Source organism: Phasianus colchicus, chromosome 7, assembly GCF_987193195.1.
Source record: "Phasianus colchicus chromosome 7, bPhaCol1.hap1.1, whole genome shotgun sequence".
NCBI classification, from domain to species: Eukaryota; Metazoa; Chordata; class Aves; order Galliformes; family Phasianidae; genus Phasianus; species Phasianus colchicus.
Window position 1 is genome coordinate 27,504,569 of NC_143442.1, and position 19,625 is coordinate 27,524,193.

Below are 19,625 nucleotides of genomic sequence, written 5' to 3' on the forward strand. Positions count from 1 at the left end.
AGAATAAGAAAATAGGGTTTCCCTTTTTGTGATTGATTGTTTGGAAGATATCAAGGATGAGTTTATTAACACTGAACATAATTAATATGTGCTTTCCTAGAAATGGATACTGCAGCTTTGTCCATGGTAATAGGCAGTACTTGGTACGATTCTTCTTCTGTGTACTTCTTACTAATTACGTAATGATCTTTGAACATGTATAAAACAGATGAAAATGTATGTGGTTTCTTATTTCTTTTTCCCCTACAGATGGGAGTAGAAGGCACAGAGGAAGGTGCTTCTGGAGCCCAGCATTCTCGGAAGTTAGTCAGCTTTACACTATCAGGTATAAAAACAAAACAACAAGAACAAAAACCCCACAGAAATCTATGTTTTACAAGGCATTTTTACAAAATAAATAAATAAATAAATAATTAAAAAAAGCGATTACTGTTTTAAAAAATGTCAAAAGTAGAGTGCTTTTCTTCCTTAGCTTCTGTAGGAGCACACTCTAGTGGCTTGAAAGATGTCATATCTTTACAACTTCTGTTTGAAAATAAGTCAGAATCATGAATTTCCAGGAGGAAAAGAAACTGAGTTGATGGATCTTGGCATGAGAAATTTGCACAATTTCTAGTTGGTGCAGCAAAGAAAAAAGGTTAAATATATAGCCTCTAAATACAATGCAAGCCACTTCTGTCGCTTTTATGAACGGAGTAACAAGAAAAAGGAAGGAAGAAAAAAGAAGGGAGAAGGAAAAAATCTTTTCTTACAACAGAGCTAGCTGTCATACAGAAAAATAGCTGAAGGATACTGTCTACCAGCTACACTTGTTTTGATTCACACTTTATTCCACAGGAAATTTTGTGTGACTGTAGCATATTTGACTTACGTAAAGATATGGAAAAGATTGCTTCTAAATAAATAGCTGACAGTGGAAACGTTTAGGGGCTGTAGGAGTAGAGCTGAAGAAAATGTTCTTTGCTCTGGTCTTGCAGCAGTTTTCAGGATAGAACTAGTACGTTTCATTAGAATAATTGTTTTGTTAAATCTGAAAAACCTGTGTTTAGCAGAATGTTATGACTCAACTTGAGGAGTCCCCTAAATTCAATTCAAAAGTGTATTGACTTATAGGTCTGTAAGGTGCTCTCCAGAATGTATTTGGTTGCTCATCCAGAATGTGGTGAGTCTGCATTTTGTTGTTGTTATCTTAGTGTATTATTTTTTTTTAAACAAAATTTTATCTTTAATGGATTTTTGCTTTGCAAATCAGAGAACATTCTGTTTTTTGCAAGTTGTGATGAAAGATAATTGTGTAACATCTTTCAAGTGAGTATTTTTGAAGCTAAGATGAACATTCTGGTCCTGGCTGCTTGTGGTAAGAGACAAGCAAAGTAGCTCTAAATATAACATTATGTTAAACTTTATATATTATGGCAGGTCAAATCTGAACCATTGTTCAGTGTTGTTATTTCCTAGGTTTCATGCTACACTCCTTAAATCTACAGGTCTGGGTTTTTTGGCTTTTTTTGTGTGATTGGTTTGTGAAATACTTCTTGTGAAAAGAAAACAATTAAAATGCCTTGTTTTGAGAATTTCTCTGTATTACTTTAGACTTACTTTGTCGGGGCTGTGACACTGAGGTTTCTCTAGGAACAAAGAAGCATTTTCAGAAAACCTTGCCTCCTTCTATGTGGGATAGCTTATTCCCAAGTTGAGAGAAAGTTTGCATCATAATCCAGAACAAGCTTGATAAGGAATGGTTTGTTTTAGGGTAGAAATACCTTACATACTCAAAAAAACATTTGTACCTCAGTTAAAAGTTCACGCTGTAATTTTGTTTTAGGAATGACTGGAAGGCAAAATGTAAATGAGGATGTCCTTGCTTTTCCTCTGTATATCCTCTTGGGAAAACACTTGACTTCCTGCTTCAAGCATCTTCTGTACGCTGGATCCAGTTACTCTATGAGTAATTTCAAACTGCATTATTTAGTAGTTTACGTGAATTGATTTCCTAGGTAATATTTTAAAAATGACCTACTTTGTGAACTAGCTTTCATTCACTCCATTCCTTTTTCTTTCCTTGTTTGCTTTAAAGATATTAGAGCAGTTGGACTTAAAAAAGGCATGTTCTTCAACCCCGATCCTTATTTAAAGATGTCCATCCAGCCGGGCAAGAAAAGTACATTTCCTACATTTGCTCATCATGGTCAGGAAAGAAGATCGACTATCATCAGTAACACAACTAACCCTGTTTGGCACAGAGAGGTAATGTATGCCTTTTGAGAGCTCTCTGCAAGTTGATGCAGCGTACCAGGCTTGTATTTTCTCTTTATGCATCAGTCTTTACTCTCTAAAGGCTGGGAGCTTATTTTGTAGCTAGCTATTTAAACTGACACAGAAATTGTAGTAATTTTAGGAACCCTGTTGTTGGATAGAAACAGCTATCATCTGTGTGTTTATGCCCTGTGTTTAAGCAGTACGACTGTGAGATTTTTCATTCGCTTCTCTGCTAAAAAGAGCTGGAATCACTCAGCAGCCCAATAGATCAGTTGAAATTGCAAAAAATAGATTAATTAAAATGAATCATATGTTGTGAAGTGACTCTTTAAGGAAAGGTACAATAAGTGGGCATTTATGCCTAGTGATGGCAATGACTGCTCATTTAGAAATGATATCCTCATTGTGCGTAGCAGGTGGCAAGCATTCAGTTTTGCCAGGCAGAGTGGATGCTCTTTGGTGTATACTGTTTGTGCTGCTGTGGAAAGGAAAGCCTGGGGAGGTATCACAGCACAGCTTAGAAAGGACTGGGGGCAGAAGGTGGTTGGGCAGAGCCCAGTTTTTCTGATTTATTGATGTTGGGTAAGCTGAGCAGGTCTCAGAGAAGGAACTTTAACTACCTGTAACTCTCTGAGCATAGAAGAGCAAGGCCACATCTTTCTTTCAAAGAAACAGTTAAAAAGAACGGAGCGGGGCCAACATTAGCACTCTCTGAGGTATTCTGTTGTGGGAAAGACTCTGGATTTGTGAAAAACTTAAGATCTTAAAAACTAGAACTTTTTGTCTCTAAATAGATTCCTCACCTTTCTATCAGTTTGTTTCTTTACTCAGTAAGTAGGAAGAAAAACTCTTCTTGTTCTTTGCTCTTTTTTTCCCCCTTCAGTTCTCCTTGTTTTTTGAAGCTTATTAGAAAAGTGATAATGTTCACTGGTGCACGTATTAAATCAGCTTGCTTTAACTGCTGTATCTTCCCTGTAGCAATCTCTGATGATACCAGCTTATGATCTCATTACATATGCTGTCCTAGTGGTGCAGAATTGATCCAATTTTACATCTACTTCCTTCTGCAAAATTGCAGTTTTCTACCAAACCGAGACACAAATTTTAAGTCATATTTATCACAGCTCTACCCAGCATGATAATGCTTTTTTTTTTTTCTTATTCCTCACCTAATTTAATTACTGTTTTTCAACATTTTTAGCCACTGTCTACAGCTGAGCTGAAGAGTTGTTTCTTCTTGTGTTTCTTATTCAATACATTATCATCAAGCTAACTACATGCTTATTACTTTGTATTCAGCTTTTGATTTTCTCAGAGGTCTTAAAGGTGGCAGAAAGTGGAAGTGTAACAGATGACTTTGGCTTTTCAGTAGATTTTATCCATGCTTTTTTGTTTGAATTTTTAAAAAATCTAGAGGTTCCTCAGCCTGCTTTTTTGTTAGAATGTCATCACATTACGTGTATGTGTGCATCCCTGCTGACATGCCTGCTCACATATGTGCCCAGTACCACTGTTGAATCTTGACCATTTGCAGGCAGGATTGCAGAACAGCACAGATGTCAAGTATGAATTATTCATAAACATAAGGAAATTTGAAGCTAGGCTGAAAAGAGTGACTGTGACAGTGTTCCCTCAAAGGGGATGGTGGGAGATCTTACCAGACATAACAATTTTTTTAATAAATTAATGCCATTTTGTATAAAGGCCCCAAGTTCAGGAAAAACTCTTGGAGCTTATTGAGAAAATTTTTGAACTTTGGGGTGAAAATCTACAGAAAATTATCCTTCTTTATTTTCAGTGCTCATGAAAATATGGCCTACAGATTGGTCTGTAACACATATTAAAAAGGACCACAAAGCAGGATGTTGGATGGAAAGTTTGCCAAACGCAGACTGGAATGAAACTCTTCTTTCTTCTGCACTGCCCTGCTAGTCTTTTATCCTCTAATAGTGTACAGTGAAGATTTCTTATCTTTGTTATTTCTACTATCCATCTTGAGGCAGCTGCTAGGACACATTGCTTTCTCCGTTCTGAACAGGACCATCTAACTGCTTTTGTCCAGTGCAGCTTCTTACTGAGAATATGGTTTCTAGGAATGGTAAAAAGGTTTTTGCTTTCTAGCTAATTATGTATGCAAAAATACAGTACTTAATAGTGGTGTTGACATTACTTTATAGTATGGAAACCGCTGTAGTCCTCAGTTAATGCTGTCAGAGTTCCCTGCAAGCTAGTAGTAATTACATACGTGCTTTCTGAATAAAGGTATATTGATATCATGTCAAATATGTTCTTTCCTTCCAGAAATATCCTTTTGTTGCACTTCTAACAGATGTCCTGGAGATTGAAGTTAAAGACAAATTTGCCAAGAGTCGTCCAATCATCAAACGCTTTCTTGGGAAGTTAACCATACCAGTTCAGAGACTGTTGGAGAGGCATGCAATTGGGTAAATTAATACATTCTTAATGCTTGAGGGAGACTCAACATATAGGTTGCTGGCACAGAACAACCTTTCTGGTTTACTGGCACAGTCACAATTTGTATTGCAACTGTAGTAAGAAATTTATTTGGAATTTTAATATCCTTAACGCCTAATTGGAAGATGGTGGTGTTTCTCACCCCATTCTGAATGCATATGTTTGTGTTTGCATGTATGTTTCTCTGCAATTTGTTTCCAACTCTGATATCTTTACACAAAAAATCATTACCATCACAAAAATGTTAAACTGTGGCTCGCCAACCTAGAAGGAGAGCATTATCACAATGCTATATAATTGTGTGCAAATTTCTTAGAACAAGCAAGTTTTATTTTCTCATTTTTGTAACTCAGTTATTTTTAGTTGTCAGTGTAACATTGAGAGATTTAATATCTAATCAACTAGTTGATTAGTTGTTGCAAAGCTGTGAATCTTTATTTTTCAGTGCTGGTTTTACTAACAAATTAAAATTGCCTCATCCTATGAATAGAGCACTGATGAGACTCAAAATTCGTCTATTTTTAAAAAATTGTTCATTTTTTGGATAGCTATTATTGTTTAAAGAAGAATCTCAACTTGAAAATTTTTAAGGTATTTTATACTTTGAGATGATTACTGAAGGAGGTATCAGTACAGTCAAATGGATGATCAAAGTAGGCCACTGGAAAACCATACATACTTGAAAGAGCCTGGGACTTGATGCTTAGGCACTGTGATATTTTGCAGAGATGAAGCAAACGGTTGGAGGTTTGCAAGAGATGCAGTAGTGTAAGCAAATGTGTAATTTCACATTTAAGTGTAGGGTTTGTTGTTTTGTCAGAGTCTTTTCTCTATTGTATGTTCTGTTTGGCAGAGTAGAAAAAATAATTTCTCAAAAGACGAAGAGAGAGACACAACTGTTCCAATGTATTTTGTATAGGACCTAAATCAAAGCTATGAGTTGCCATTAATATTAAATGGCCACTGGATGAGGCCTATGAGAAATGATGGTAAAAGAAAATGTTTGTACTCTTCCTTGAGAGTTTAAGGGAATGGCAGCATCATCAAGCTGTTGCACAAAAAGCAGGGTATAAACAACTGGCCTCCTTTTTCACAGATATTCTCATCAAAGTAACAAGTTGCATAACTGGAGAAAAACAAATTCAGTTTGAAAAGTTTTCAGCTTTAAGTTTCCAAAGTGGTGGTTACACTGGTAAGTAAAGTAAGAATAAAATTGTAAGAGTAGCTTAAAATTCTGATGATGTCTTCTGATAATTTATTTTTTAAAAAGAAAAAGAAAAAGCTCTGCTTAAGTGCATAAAATTTAATTTTACTAAGAAATGCTTCATCTCTGAGTTTCAACAACTTATAATATATTGGAGAAAGCAGCTTTTTCTAATAAATTTGCACACTACTAGACACTCAAAAATAGGAGAATGATGTTGATTTCAAGACCTAGATCAGGGATTTCATTTCCATGCTGTATCCCAAAATATTTTGGCATCTATCTGGGATTCCTAACAGTGATAAATAAAGCCTTTTTGCTACATTCGCCAGTTCTTGTTTGTTTTTTTTTTTTTCAAACCAAAATTCTGGAAGACATTTCCTGTTTTCTTCTCCATACTTCTGTTTAGAATAGGAAGGGCAGTATAGTAAATATGTAGCAGGAATACAGGTGAGTATTTTGTTTTGCAATCCTGATGTTAAAACTAATGATAAATCATTCTTAAAGGTATTTTTCCTATTTATCTGTAATTTATTTGCTTTTTTTTTTTTTTCCCATACCTATCAGTTGTCAGGTACCTGTTTTCTTAGATATGCTAAGGACAGACAGTATTTCACCAGAAGTCTCGCAAAGGGAAGGAGTGAGCAATACAGACAGGCAGTAGAACTGTACCACGTATACAATCAGTTGTTATCATTCTCTTATTTTAGTTTTGGTCAAGTGAGTGAAACATACTCACCCTCTTCCTCTTCATTTTCATAATGTCAATAACAGTGGAAATCCTCTTCTGGATTAAAGTGTGAGCTTGAAATACATAAGTCAAAGGAATTACAGTACACCGTATGCTTAACTTGCCTTTGCACATATCATTATGAATGAAAAAATGAAGTCCAGAACTTCTTAGAACTTATTTTTAGGCAAATTGCTGTAGACTTTGGCCTACCTGTAACTGTTGGTATAGCTTACAAGTTTTTTTTCATAGTGAGATGGCCAATGTCTCCTTAAATTCCATGGAAAATACCATACATGAGCATAAGAATGATTGCATATTGATTTAGCTCAGTCCACAGCAGACATTATTTATGTCATGGCTTTCTCTAATCCTTATTGCCTATGGCATTGTAAACCTTACATAAAAGAATCTTCTGAAGATACTCCCAAGTCTAACTGAAGAATTGCAGTTGAAGTGCTGAGCAATGAATCTGTGACATAGATTCAAGAAACACATCTGTGATGACTTGAAGTCATGTGCTCTGTAGAGCAATGTAGGGAGGCTGCTTTGCCTTAAGTTATCCGCGTAGGGCTTTTTTTTTTTTGCTCAAAGTAATGTTTGTAGCTAAACAGCTGCAGTTTATCTCAGGAGTTGCCTTTTAGTCTGTCGCTTTTTGTAGTAAGAATGCTCTCAGTAGAGGTGTTTGTACCGGTACAAAAAATGCAATTGCAGAAATAGCACTGATTTTCCATGGTGCTTTCCGGCAGCCCCCTCCTCTCTCTTCAACTGTGTGGAAGGTGACTGGGACTGTACATTCTGGTGGGGCATAGTAAGAATCCAGAATCATATCCCAAGTCTAAAGCTGATACAGGCACCTAATCAAGTCTCAGTCCTGCTGAACTCAATAACACTTGTATTCTGAGCATTAAAAGCTTTTCTAAATGACAGTGTGTTTAAGCAGATATAGAAGCGCTTTATTGAATGAGAACTAAAATTAGAAGAAGTTGTTTGGCTTTTTTGTTTATTTGTTTTACAGTAGAATCCACAAGGGGGCGAAGGCTTTCAAAATTAAAGGTTTTTGTTAATAAAAGAGATTTTTTGTTGGAGGGAGGAGAAGGTAAAGAAAAAAGATCCTTTTCAATGTGGTCTGTTTTGGAATTAAAAACAGATTTTGAAATGTGTGAGAATTCCACAATGCATATTTGAAAAATACAGTCATTTATTAGGCTCTTTTATGTGTTAACAAACAATACATTACACCATTGTTGATGTTTGTTCTTTTCCACACAAGCCAGTGTATGTGGTTAATTTTAAAAGTGTTAAAATAATACACTTCTAATACACTGACTCTACCTGATAAGCACTTCTCATATAAAATGTTGGAAAAATAAAACCAGTTAAAATTTGAAAAAAAACAAGCAAGAGACCAAAAAAAGCAACCCCAAAGCCAACAATACCTTTATTTTTGCAGAGACCAGATTGTCAGCTATAATCTTGGTAGAAGGCTCCCAGCAGATCATGTAAGTGGATATCTCCAGTTCAAAGTGGAAATCACATCTTCTGTTCATGAAGGTGAGAATTTGGCAGTGACCTGGGTCTCTAAATAGTTATATGAAGAGTAGTTACATATTTTTATTTCTAAGATAATCTATCAAAATTAAGTGTCTCATTTGGTTATGTGGCCTCTATTATTGCTTTTTGCTTGTGGGATTCATATTTTAGATATGTTGGATGTGACTTGGGAGATTATATTTCCAAAACACCAACAATCATCCATTTATCTTGGGTAGATTCCCATTCTTTACAGTAGAAAAGTCCGATTTACTCAAAATAACTGTTGTGTATAGAATTTTGTATCTGTGCACAGTTGTGATTTTTAATGTGGTCTTGGGTGTTGGTTTGCATGGTGCTAAGGACAACTAGTTTTATATATATCCCATTGCTGAGTATAAGAGGGATGCTGTAGAAAACTGGTTCCTTTTTTTGTGAGGCTGGTTTTACAGTTTGGCAAGATGCTTTGCAATGCTATGCCTTTTGAAAGCAAAATGGGAGTAATATTTTTTGCCTGTGAAATTTTGCTAAAGACTAGGATAGATTTGTACAAAGAAAATTCTGTGATTGCTGTTACAATAGTGTAGATATCTGTATTATTTTAACTATATTTTCTTCACTTTGTTGTCTAATTAAAATAAGCCTATAACTTGAAGATGATTTTTATATCCCTTCTGTGATGCTGCAGAAGTAGAATGAGCTCATGGTGGCTGCATTACATATTTCACATTCAATCTTTGTGTCCCTGCAGATGCTTCACCGGAAACAGTTGGCACTTTGCTAGGAGTTCACTCTGTAAATGGAGACTTGGGCAGCCCTTCTGATGATGAGGACATGCCAGCAGGACATCACGATACTTCCACAGTGTGTTCCAATGGTCCAGTCCTTGAGGACTCGTCCGGAGAGACAATCCAGAGACATCCTTTAAGGACTAGTACAACACTAGAAACAGATCAGGATGAATTAACCTCTGGTGCTTCAAGATCATCACCTCCGAGAGGTCGCCAGGACTCTCTGAATGACTACCTGGATGCAATAGAACACAGTAATCATCCCAGACCTGGGACGTCTGCCTCTGGCGAGCGTCCTCGTGGAGCCTCCCCAAAACTGAGGAGTAGCTTCCCTACTGACACAAGACTTAATGCAATGCTTCACATTGACTCAGATGAGGAGGAACATGAGCTACATCAAGACCTGGGTTTCCCATCTTCCTTGGAAGATGATGGTGGCTTAGTAATGCTTAATGGTGCTACAAGAAATGTTGAAAGAAATGGTTTAAGCTACTCGTCAGATCAGGTAACACAAGGGCCTGCAGAGAATGAAAACGTTTCAGCCTCTGAAGCTCCTTTGCCCTCAACTGATGACCAGCCAGAGAGTCTTCCAGAGCTTTCACCATCACAGTTAGTTGAAGGTGAAAGCCTGCAAGGTTCTCAGAGTGAAACACCGGCAGAGCAGGCTGGCAGTGACTCGTATGCTGTGCAGGAGGCAGAGCAGCCTCCCAGTAGTACAGATGCAGGAGCTGCCGATGCTGCTGCTGGGAGCAGAAGGGGTGTTAGTGAAACAGAGTCTATTGATCAAGGGTCTGAACCTTCCCAGCTGTCATCGGAAACTGAGCAGAGCGATCCTGCTCGCACAGAAAGTGTCAGTGAGGCTAGCACCCGGCAGGAAGGGGAGAGTGATGTGGAAGGGGCAGACAGCTCTTGTAATGAAAGTGCAACTGTGCGACGTTCCTCAGTTGAAATGCGCTGTTCTTTTGAAAGTGCCAGGTTTCCTGAGACTCCAGCATTTTCTTCTCAGGAAGAAGAAGAGGGAGCTTGTGCCACTGATGTGGCCAGGACTGAGCCAGTTGCTGAAACACAGGACTCTCCAAGTACTTCTGGTTCTCTGCCTGCAGTACAGTTACCTCAGGAGGAAGTACAGGAGGCTGAGGGAGGTGAATTACAAGACCAAGAGGATGCAGAAGAAGTCTGGCAAAGAAGAAGAAGCCTGCAGGCAGCAGCTGGCAATAGCCAGTCTCAGGATGAAGAAACAGAAGGAGCCCAAGCACCTTGTGAGGGTGCCACAGCAGAGGTTGAAGGAGCTACTGGAGGTAACAACTGCAGGAGCACTTTATGAAGTGACCACTCTGCAGTCAAAAAATATTATTTAAAAACAAACATCTGAAAATAAAGATAATGATTTCTCAATTTCATTCTCCTTAAAGATTTGTCTTTCTTTGAGACACTGCTTTGTTTAAGAGACTCTTAAACATCAAAACTGAAAACTGAAAAATGAAGACATTTGTTTTGAAATTGGATATATTTTAATTCTTGAGAGAGTATTGAGAAGGAGAATGAAGAGGAGGAAAGTATTTCACAATATTGTCTTGCTTGCTAATTGAAGTGGTAATTGGGAAGTCATAGATGGATCCCCAAACTATATGCAATCTAGAATTCATACTTAGATCTTTTCTCCAGCATGTTTATAGGGGTAAGAAAAAAAAAATATAAGCACTAAAATGTAAGGATAATTAAAAAATAAAATCTGAAAAAAGAGTTATTTTAATCACACCTCAGCTACTGTCTTAACTTTTGCAGTTTATTGTCAGTTTAGGCACAACCTAACACAGCAGGAATCATAGGCAGAGAGGAATGCATTACTCAAAACTGTAAAGCTATTCCCAATTGTAAGATTAGTTTAACAGTTGAGGATTTTGCATCTTGCTAAAATCACTGAAAATTGATTTGTGTCCATAGTAGATTTTTTTCAAGCTAATTTCACAATTTATTACCCATTCAGGGATTGAAGTGGGTATGATCAAGTGCATGGACCAAGTTGGATTTCTGGACATCTCTTTTTAATAACATTTCAGATGTTTTGGTTAATTTCCCTGTCTTTGAAGTACATCCTGTTCTGGATGTGTTTGTAGAAAATCATATTTATCTTAAAAGTTTGTTGAAAATCAGTAATCCTGAAGAGCAAATTATTTTTTCAGTGTTATTATTTTTTTCACTTTTGAGTGCCAAATACTGCACCAGAAATCTCAGGGAACATTAGCTGTGATTCTGTTAGAAGGGGAGGGGGAAAATGAGGTAAGCACAAATAAATTCTCTTCCTTAAACCCTGCAAGTACATTTACTTCTGTACTGATTATGGTTATACCTGTTTGTGGGAGAGAAATCATAGGTCTATTCATTTCTTCTCCCCATATGCAACTCTTTGATTTGGAAAGAATAACTTCAGTATTAAAATAACAAATACAATACAACACATTATTTTGCATCATTTTCTAGACATTTAAGACACTTTACTAGTAGTCAGTTCCTAGTAATCAGTCAGATCCTAGCTAATCAATGTTGCTGCACCAAGGAAAATTGATGAGCAGTGTCACCTCACATCAGGTTTCTGTGATGGCCATGTCCTTTGCTGGGATAAGGCTTGGGCACACATGGCTGTCTGCGTCTTTCTCTTGGTCACAGGAGGATTTGGTGTGTCCCAAGAAGTGATGTTTTCTAGACAAGAACTGCAGAGTATGCCAGAGAAATCACCCTGAGCTGTAGACTTGACTTACTTTGCCAGAAAAGCCAATGACTCTTAGGTATATCCTAAAATGTCATAGTCCTGCAGAAGTTGTAGCATGTCTTGTTCACTTCAGAGACAATTGTAGGTTTTACCCACATTGACTGAGACGTAATTTGTGGGCGTTTTGATTCTAGGTGCTCAAGCCAATGGCCATCAGCCCTTGAGGTCACTGCCTTCAGTACGTCAGGATGTTAGCCGGTACCAGCGAGTGGATGAGGCACTACCACCAAGTAGGTTCCTCATACTTTAATGCAGGGATAAGCTGCCAGAATGCTATTAATGAGACCTCATTATGTTTCATTTTTAAATGTGAGAACTACAAATGAACATCTGAGTAGCTCTAAATGAGGAAGGATGATGATTAAGTGTAGTGCTGTTCCCATGGAGGGCATTGTGCTCAGTCTGTAAACTATCAGGATGTGTGATGATAATTATACTTGATGTATACAGACTTGTTAAGCAAAATTTGCAGAATATTAGGAAGGTGTGATGCTGCCTTTTAAAAATGCAGAGCAAGTGAGGATGGAAGTGATGTGACAGGTTTTGTGAGGGGCCAAGATATCAAGCACACTGAAATCTACAAGGATGTCATGTATAGTGATGATTTACAAAGAAACAAATAGCATCTTTCTGTCTTTACAGTTTACATGAATTGTGTTTTCCTTGCATTTTCTGAGGCACTGTCAATGCTTTTGCATAAACTTGGATGTTATGCAATTGTTGGATAAGCTAAATTGATTGAGGAATTGTTTCTATAATATATATGGAAAATATGTTTTTCCCAATTTTGAACTGATGCATTTGATTAAACTTGTAGCAGTGATGATCTGTTTAGTATTAGATACTTAAAAAGGTGGGAAGGAGTAAAAACAAATGTACACAACTAATGAGGAAATGACTTTACAAAAGAAAGAAAAAATCAAACTTTGGCCCAGTGAAGTCAGTGACAGAGCTCTATGATTTTAAAGAAACCAGGAATTCAGATATTTAATGTAAAATGAATAGAACCCAATCCACTGTGTGGAAAGGGACTGAGTTTGCCTGATAATTGGAGAGGGTGATTGGAGTCATGTAGCAGAACACAGATAGAAGCATGCATTGGAATGTCAGGGCGATGAGAATATTTTGCTCCCTGCTGATTCTGTTATGAGCAGTGCATATAACAAATTAGTCCTCTGCACGGGTCCTGAAGTTAATTAACTGCCATCTCAATAAACCAGAGTTATTTTTCACAAAATAGTGGCTGGGAGACATAGACTTCATTTGAATTTTTATCATTTTCATACTGAAAAGGAGAGAGAACATTATGGAAGATCAGGTGTAATAAGTTAGGAATGCTTAGAGATAACCTCTATAGTACCATGGTTGTGTGTTTCAAAAGCAAACTGTACACTACAGTGTCTTGTTGGGAAAAATATTGTAATATTAATGGAGAAGGTCTGGCTGTGTGGGATTGTAACACTTCTGACATTTGCTGGGATTTCACACAGTTGTGCACAGGCATATATATGCTTACGCACCAGCATACACACCTTTAAAATCAAAGCCCAATGCCACAGTTACGGTAATCATTCATCTGTTAATGTGAATGAAATCTTTAATACTAATGGCTTCCAAGATTCGTTTTTTCTCCCTGAATCTCTGCCCAGAACAGATCTCTAGAGCAGGACATACCTAGTATGTCTGTCTCGAACATGTAACACTGTGCTATAACATTCCTAGGGAAAGATCAGCAAATTGATTAAATACAATTTTGCAGTTCGGCGAGCTAAGTTCTTTGTAACACTGTTGGTAGCAACAGTTAGACTATGGGAAGATATCCTTGTCATCACAGTAGTGATGGAGGCGCTTTATTTACTTCAGGACCCATTGCACAGTTGTTCAGACTTGTGTAGTTAAAGATGAATGAAGGCAAAACTTCTTTTATTCCTCAAACACGTTACGGAAGTGACGACTGTTGGAACTGGACATATATAATCACTACAGGAGAACGGTCCACTGCTATACAGTGTAAGGGTTTGAAATCTAAACTGAATAATGAAATGTGTGTATTTTTATTTCATCAGTAGATAGATACTGATCTTTTGAAATGAGATCTTTGCCCTGAAGCATCGGTTTCTGTCTTTTTAATTTTTTTTTCTTTATGGGGAGAAAAAACCAAAGGTTCTTCAGAGCATGCTGAATTGTTTGGTTTTTTGAGTTAGAAATTAAATTATTTTTTCTTCTTTTAGAGTAACTTTGAAATGTGTTACATTCTGAATAGCAAGTGCAGTGATGAATCCATAACCTTTGCATTGGTGCAATTTTGTTTATTTTGAACTTTTAATTCACAACATAGTGCAAAATATTCAGTTTTTAATGTGGACTTGGAGAAAAATGAAGTTAACACATTTTCTCCTGGAATTGAAATTTATTCCTTAAAACAGTTCTCTTTATTCCTATCCCATTATGTTGCTTTTCTTGCTCCAAATTTACTTTCCTACATAGTTCATTTGCAGTAATAATACTCTAATCACTAATAGGCTGTTCTGGTCATGCACCATAGAGAAATAAGAAGAACAGCATTGTGGTAGGCTGAAATACACAGCAGTCTTGCAGATCTGACACATTCCGTTTATCTCAAAACCTGTCTTTTTATTTTTTTAACTTCTTTGCGATTCAACTCAGACCTGACATTGTCATGCACTGAGCCACTTAGCTACTTTCAGTTGCTGACAATAATCAGAACGCACATACAGCCTGAGGTTTTAAGGGTGTCACTTAGTTCAGTAGCTGACAGTAGAATTTCATTTTTTCTCTTGCTATGAAGATATTTCTATATCTTCTTTCTAAGCGGTCATTTAGAATTGGTTGCCTGGCTGTGGTTTTTTAATTCATTTACTGCAGTTACTGAAGTTTCCACGTGGACTTAAGATATAGAAAGTCTCTTCTATAAACCTTTTGAACTTTTAAAGATTTCTTTTTAGCTGACATGCTAAGTAGGTTGCACGTTTTTTGTGAAATTGTATGTATCCTATGGACAGAGGGGAAGAACTGCATTCAGAGGATCTCATGCTGCTATCTTCTTTCTTCCAACATAACTCAATGTTAGATATTGTTAATAAAACAGTGGTTCCCATTTTACAGTAGTTACTGATACAATAGTCTGGTCTTCTGCAACATTAGTTGCAGGAGACCATCATGGTCCATGCTAGACTTCTAATGTTGTTTGTAGTTTGTGTAGCAAAACCAGCATTATAGTTACTGCTTGGACAACAAGGTGAATTTGCTATGATAATCGCAAGATCTGCAATTCTGGAACATGCATTTAGTATATGAAGATGTTTGATAACTATAGTTGTTCATCTTCTCTGCTATTATTTATATCATAGGTACATACAACACCCAGGAAGAGCACTGGCATCTGTTTCATTACTGCTACTTTTAGCTGGGGAAAATCAGGGACAGGTGTGTCAAGCTTTGCAAGATGTTTGACATTTGGACATTGGCTTATTGTACTCAAATAAGCCTCAGAGATCTCATCTTTAAATGCTCTAGTCTAAGAGAATTATATTAAATATATTTAATTTTTTTTTTTTCTAGGACAATCACTGTTTATTGAGGGCTTGTTTTTATTCATTTCTCTATGCTGTTACATAGGGGTTCCATAGAACGCGTGAAGAGTTTGATTTAGGGGATAAAATCAGGGAAAAGCTGTGTCTTTTAGCCCTTCAGTGAGAAAGTTTTGTGCTGCAGTCATCCTGTAAAAGATATAACAAAAAAGTAAAACAAATGCTGAAATAAACCCCAAACTCCCTGTAGTTCACAGTATTTTATTACTACTTAGACTGGGAGGCTCGAATTGACAGCCATGGACGGATATTTTATGTTGACCACGTGAACAGGACAACAACTTGGCAGCGACCCACAGCCCCTCCAGCCCCACAGATTCTCCAGAGATCAAATTCCATACAGCAAATGGAACAGCTGAATCGCCGGTAAGAATTACCATTATTGTTTGTGAATTGTGTGTTTGCAAAACTTTATTTATCTCTGTAAGACCGAGTAGAAAGACTAGGTCCCAGTTGCTACTGCAGCTGGCCATGTATGTTTATTTTTATGTGGTTGTTCCTTTTAGATTGTATGTGGGCTTCTGAACCTATCATATTTCACCTGTGTTTAACAGCTAACAAAAATCTGCTAATGATCTTTAGAAATTCAAGATGCTTATAATACTAAAAGAGGTTCAGCTACATGGCAGAAAAGTAGGGCAAGCCTAACTTTATTACTAGAGACCCTCAGAGCCCGAGTTGGCTCATAGTTACCATATACTACATATAAAGTCCAGTTTTCTAACCCTAGGTATCAGAGCATCCGCCGAACAATGACTAATGACAGGCCTGAAGAGCATACAAGTGCAGTGGATGGAGCTGGAGAGGAAACTGATTTTCACCATTCTAATGCAGGTAAAAACAAAAAAAAATCACTAAAGGTAGCATTCATCTTGCGGATGATTTAGTTAATGACATAGAGCAGGACATACTTTCTGCTCCTGGAAGTCTGGGTCACAATTTGTTTTCATTGCTGTCTAGTTTTTTAAGACAATGGCGCAACCTGTTTGATGTGCTAAGGAGATGAATGTGAGAGTCAGAGCCTTTTTCTGTCAGTGTCTGACTGGGTAAAAACACAGATAGGACATTAGCAGAGAAAGAGTATAAAATAGTGTGGTCTGAGTTACAAATTTTATGGGCTGCCACATTCTGTAATGTTATACTACAGGACAAGAAAGGACTAGAATTCTTTCTTCTCCTAGTCCTTAGTTATTGATTGTCTACCTGGTGTTAACTTTCCAAATGAATGCATAAGGAAAGATCTTTATAAAATACTTTTATAGCATCATTCCTTATTTTTCCTCTAGCTGTGCAGTTCTCTCCTTGGTCATATTCCTACTACAAATTTACTAGTAAATGTATAGTTACCTTGTTAGCCATCCGATCACTTCTGTAGTTTTTGTCTGTTTCCGTTCTGTTTTTGTCTGCAGATTCTCATTATATTCTCCCATAATCCTCCTTTCTCAGTTCATCTATTGCCCAAGCAATGCTAACCATTCTTGCATTTCAGGTCACTGCAGAATCTGTGATTTGGCCAAATGCCCCTTTTATATTCGTTTTCTTTATTTCTACCCTAGCCTTTTCCTTTTCTTTGTTCATATGCCTGTTTGGGCCTTTGCAGAAGCAGCTAGTTGAATTTAAAGCAAATTCAGCCTAATTAGCAAATTCAACTGAATGAGCCTTTCATAAAACAAATTAGCAAGCCTCCCAACTGCAAAAAAAATCCACCCAGTTGACACATCCTGGTTTCCAGATTACCCATCTAAGACAGTGGACCTATGAGTAGCATGCCCCAGCATCTTCCAGGATGTGAGAGGTGATTGTTACACACACAGATTTTGTACCAAGGAGCTGGATGATGCTCCCAGCCCAGGTATTGAGGCAGAGCTTCAGGAATCCTTACGGTACACTCCTGTCACTCTGTAAACATAGGAGCATTTGGGAGTGTGCTGTTTTAGAACCGGTTTTTCAAATTCTTTTTTTTTCTCACTTACTTCCCTTTACTTATTACCTTTCCATTTTCTGTTTTCCTCTTATATGCAGAATGAATAGGTCCCTTATTCCCTTTTTTCCCAGTAGTATTTAGTCATCCAGGTTTTGAATGTCACTCATTCTTTTCCTCCTCTTTTTTTAAAAAAAATTACAGTTTATTCTTATTTTTTTCCTTTACAGTTTCATTCACTGCCTTTCTTCTCCTTTCTCTGCCTCTGGGTTATTCTTTTATATCCATGGTAGCTGTGTTTTATGTGATTAACGTTCATTTGATGGGGAATTGTGCAAATTCCATGTTATGTAAAAGAAAGAAACAGTGATGTGTCGAAGATGGAGTAAAATTTTGGAGTAAAATCGCTGGAGACCCAATCTGAATTTACAATTTTTCAATTACTTTGAAACGTGCATCCAAACATGCTATTGATTTTCAAAGGGGGTTAGGAAAATGATGTAGAAAATATTACACATTATGTGTTTTCAGTTCCTGATACTGTTGAGAAATCAGCACGCTTCAGCAGTTGCTAGGAGAAGAACCAAATGTTTACTCAAAGTTGAATGTGAAAGGTACTTCTGTGGCAACCTGTTTTTAACTTACATAAGCTGCTTAAATATTTTAAGTACTGTGTCAGGATCAGAGCTGTGTTACTGGCAGTGATTTTTTAATTTATTTTGCTTTTTAAGGAAGAAAGAATGAAACATTTTTAAATGTACAATGACTTCTGTATGCATTGGTCAGCATTTATAAAATAACTGTTATCTGCGTACAGCTACAATACAGCATTGTAGGCTTGACACAGGGGTCTTCTTTGCAATTTATATATAGGCATGTGATTGGTAACCAAAATAATTGGAAGTACTTTGAAACATTATTTTATTATTAAATGATTTTTCATCAAAAGCAACAAATTAGATCTTCTAGATACAAATTCAGATATTAGAAAAATTTTGGGTGCGCTTATGTGGGTAATGAAACCAATACAATTGTATACCCAGTGTTTTTCTTTTTTGTGTAGCTAATCGATGTAGTTGTTTGCAGTAGTGTTTTGGTAATATTTATTACTGGAGTTGTGAACTGTCATTCACTTTGCTGTTAGATTTTCGAAGAGAGAATGTGCTGCCTCACTCTACCTCCAGATCCAGACTTACTTTGTTGCTCCAGTCTCCCCCTGTGAAATTTCTTATCAGCCCAGAGTTCTTTACAGTGCTGCATTCTAACCCTGTGAGTACAGTCTGTTCAGGTGAAAGACTTTGATGAATACATCTTTATATATACAGATATTTTGCATGCAGAGGTATTACTCAGTGTTTGATGGTAAAATATTAGTAGTGCATATGGAAGCTGGATCAACTGAAACACTCATCATCATTCCTTGCAGTTGGTGGGCTGCCAGAGAAGTCCTATTTGGCATTAGACCTTCTAAGTTTTTGTTTTTTACTCAGCTGTGCATCTTTTTTAGGATACCAAACTGACTTGTTCATTGAAGCAATAGCTTTATTCTTCAAAAACTGATGGACTTTTTTTTTTTTGAATGAAAATGAAGTTTCTATTTTATGGTCATTTTGCTGCTCATGGGAAGGTTTGTGTCACCCAAATTACCTGATTTATATCAAAATACTTCAGAGATCACAGTGAACAAGAAGACATCTGAGTGTATGTTTTCCTTTTCTCTTTTCCCTGTTTTTCTTCTCGTAAGGAATATATATTGTGAACAGATGTAGTGGGATGAATTTATTGTCTGCAAGCACATTAGTAAATTATCCAGGTTTTTTTTTTCTAATTACTGATAGATTTTAATTCAGTTCTAATACGCATACCTGTGCATATCTGAAAAATTCTACTTGGAGTATGCCTCTTTATCTTCAATATTTGAAATAGGGCAGAGGCAGATAAGACCTCTGGCCAGAGAACAAAGGTAGGAGCACAGAGCGATCCTAGGTAGCAGCACACTGCAGTAGAAGGACTTATGTTTTAGCTTCTGTCTATTGCCAGCTCTGAGACAAAGATCTGATTTCTGTTGGGCTGTTGTTTTTTTTTTCTGGAGTAAGAGTGTAAACTGTTTATTTTTCCCTTCTATGTAAAGTTTTCTCTGCTCCTCAGTGCTCTCTTTTTACTGTTTAATTTTATTAGATAAATTACACATGGGCTTGCAATTATAGGGTTCTTTCTTTCCCTCTTTTTTGAGAAGTCTATGGATTTATATGTAATTGTGATAAGTTCTACAAGCATATGTCTCTGTTCTGCAGAAAACCTTACCAGCTTTATGACTGTTCTATGGCTATG

The 19,625-nt window shown here is 36.9% G+C and overlaps 1 protein-coding gene across 5 annotated transcripts in view; it reads left to right on the forward strand.

Moving 5' to 3' along the window:
• The window catches only part of HECW2 (HECT, C2 and WW domain containing E3 ubiquitin protein ligase 2), a 186,022-nt gene that overhangs the window by 118,586 nt on the left and 47,811 nt on the right, over nucleotides 1-19,625 (forward strand). For all 5 annotated transcript variants that reach the window (XM_090144283.1, XM_090144285.1, XM_090144284.1 and 2 more), the window contains 9 exons: nucleotides 250-325; nucleotides 2,078-2,247; nucleotides 4,561-4,703; nucleotides 8,122-8,222; nucleotides 8,953-10,290; nucleotides 11,897-11,992; nucleotides 15,589-15,739; nucleotides 16,104-16,207; nucleotides 18,439-18,563. In XM_090144283.1, coding sequence (XP_090000409.1) covers nucleotides 250-325; nucleotides 2,078-2,247; nucleotides 4,561-4,703; nucleotides 8,122-8,222; nucleotides 8,953-10,290; nucleotides 11,897-11,992; nucleotides 15,589-15,739; nucleotides 16,104-16,207; nucleotides 18,439-18,563 — 2,304 coding nt within the window. The remainder of the gene's footprint in view (nucleotides 1-249; nucleotides 326-2,077; nucleotides 2,248-4,560; nucleotides 4,704-8,121; nucleotides 8,223-8,952; nucleotides 10,291-11,896; nucleotides 11,993-15,588; nucleotides 15,740-16,103; nucleotides 16,208-18,438; nucleotides 18,564-19,625) is intronic.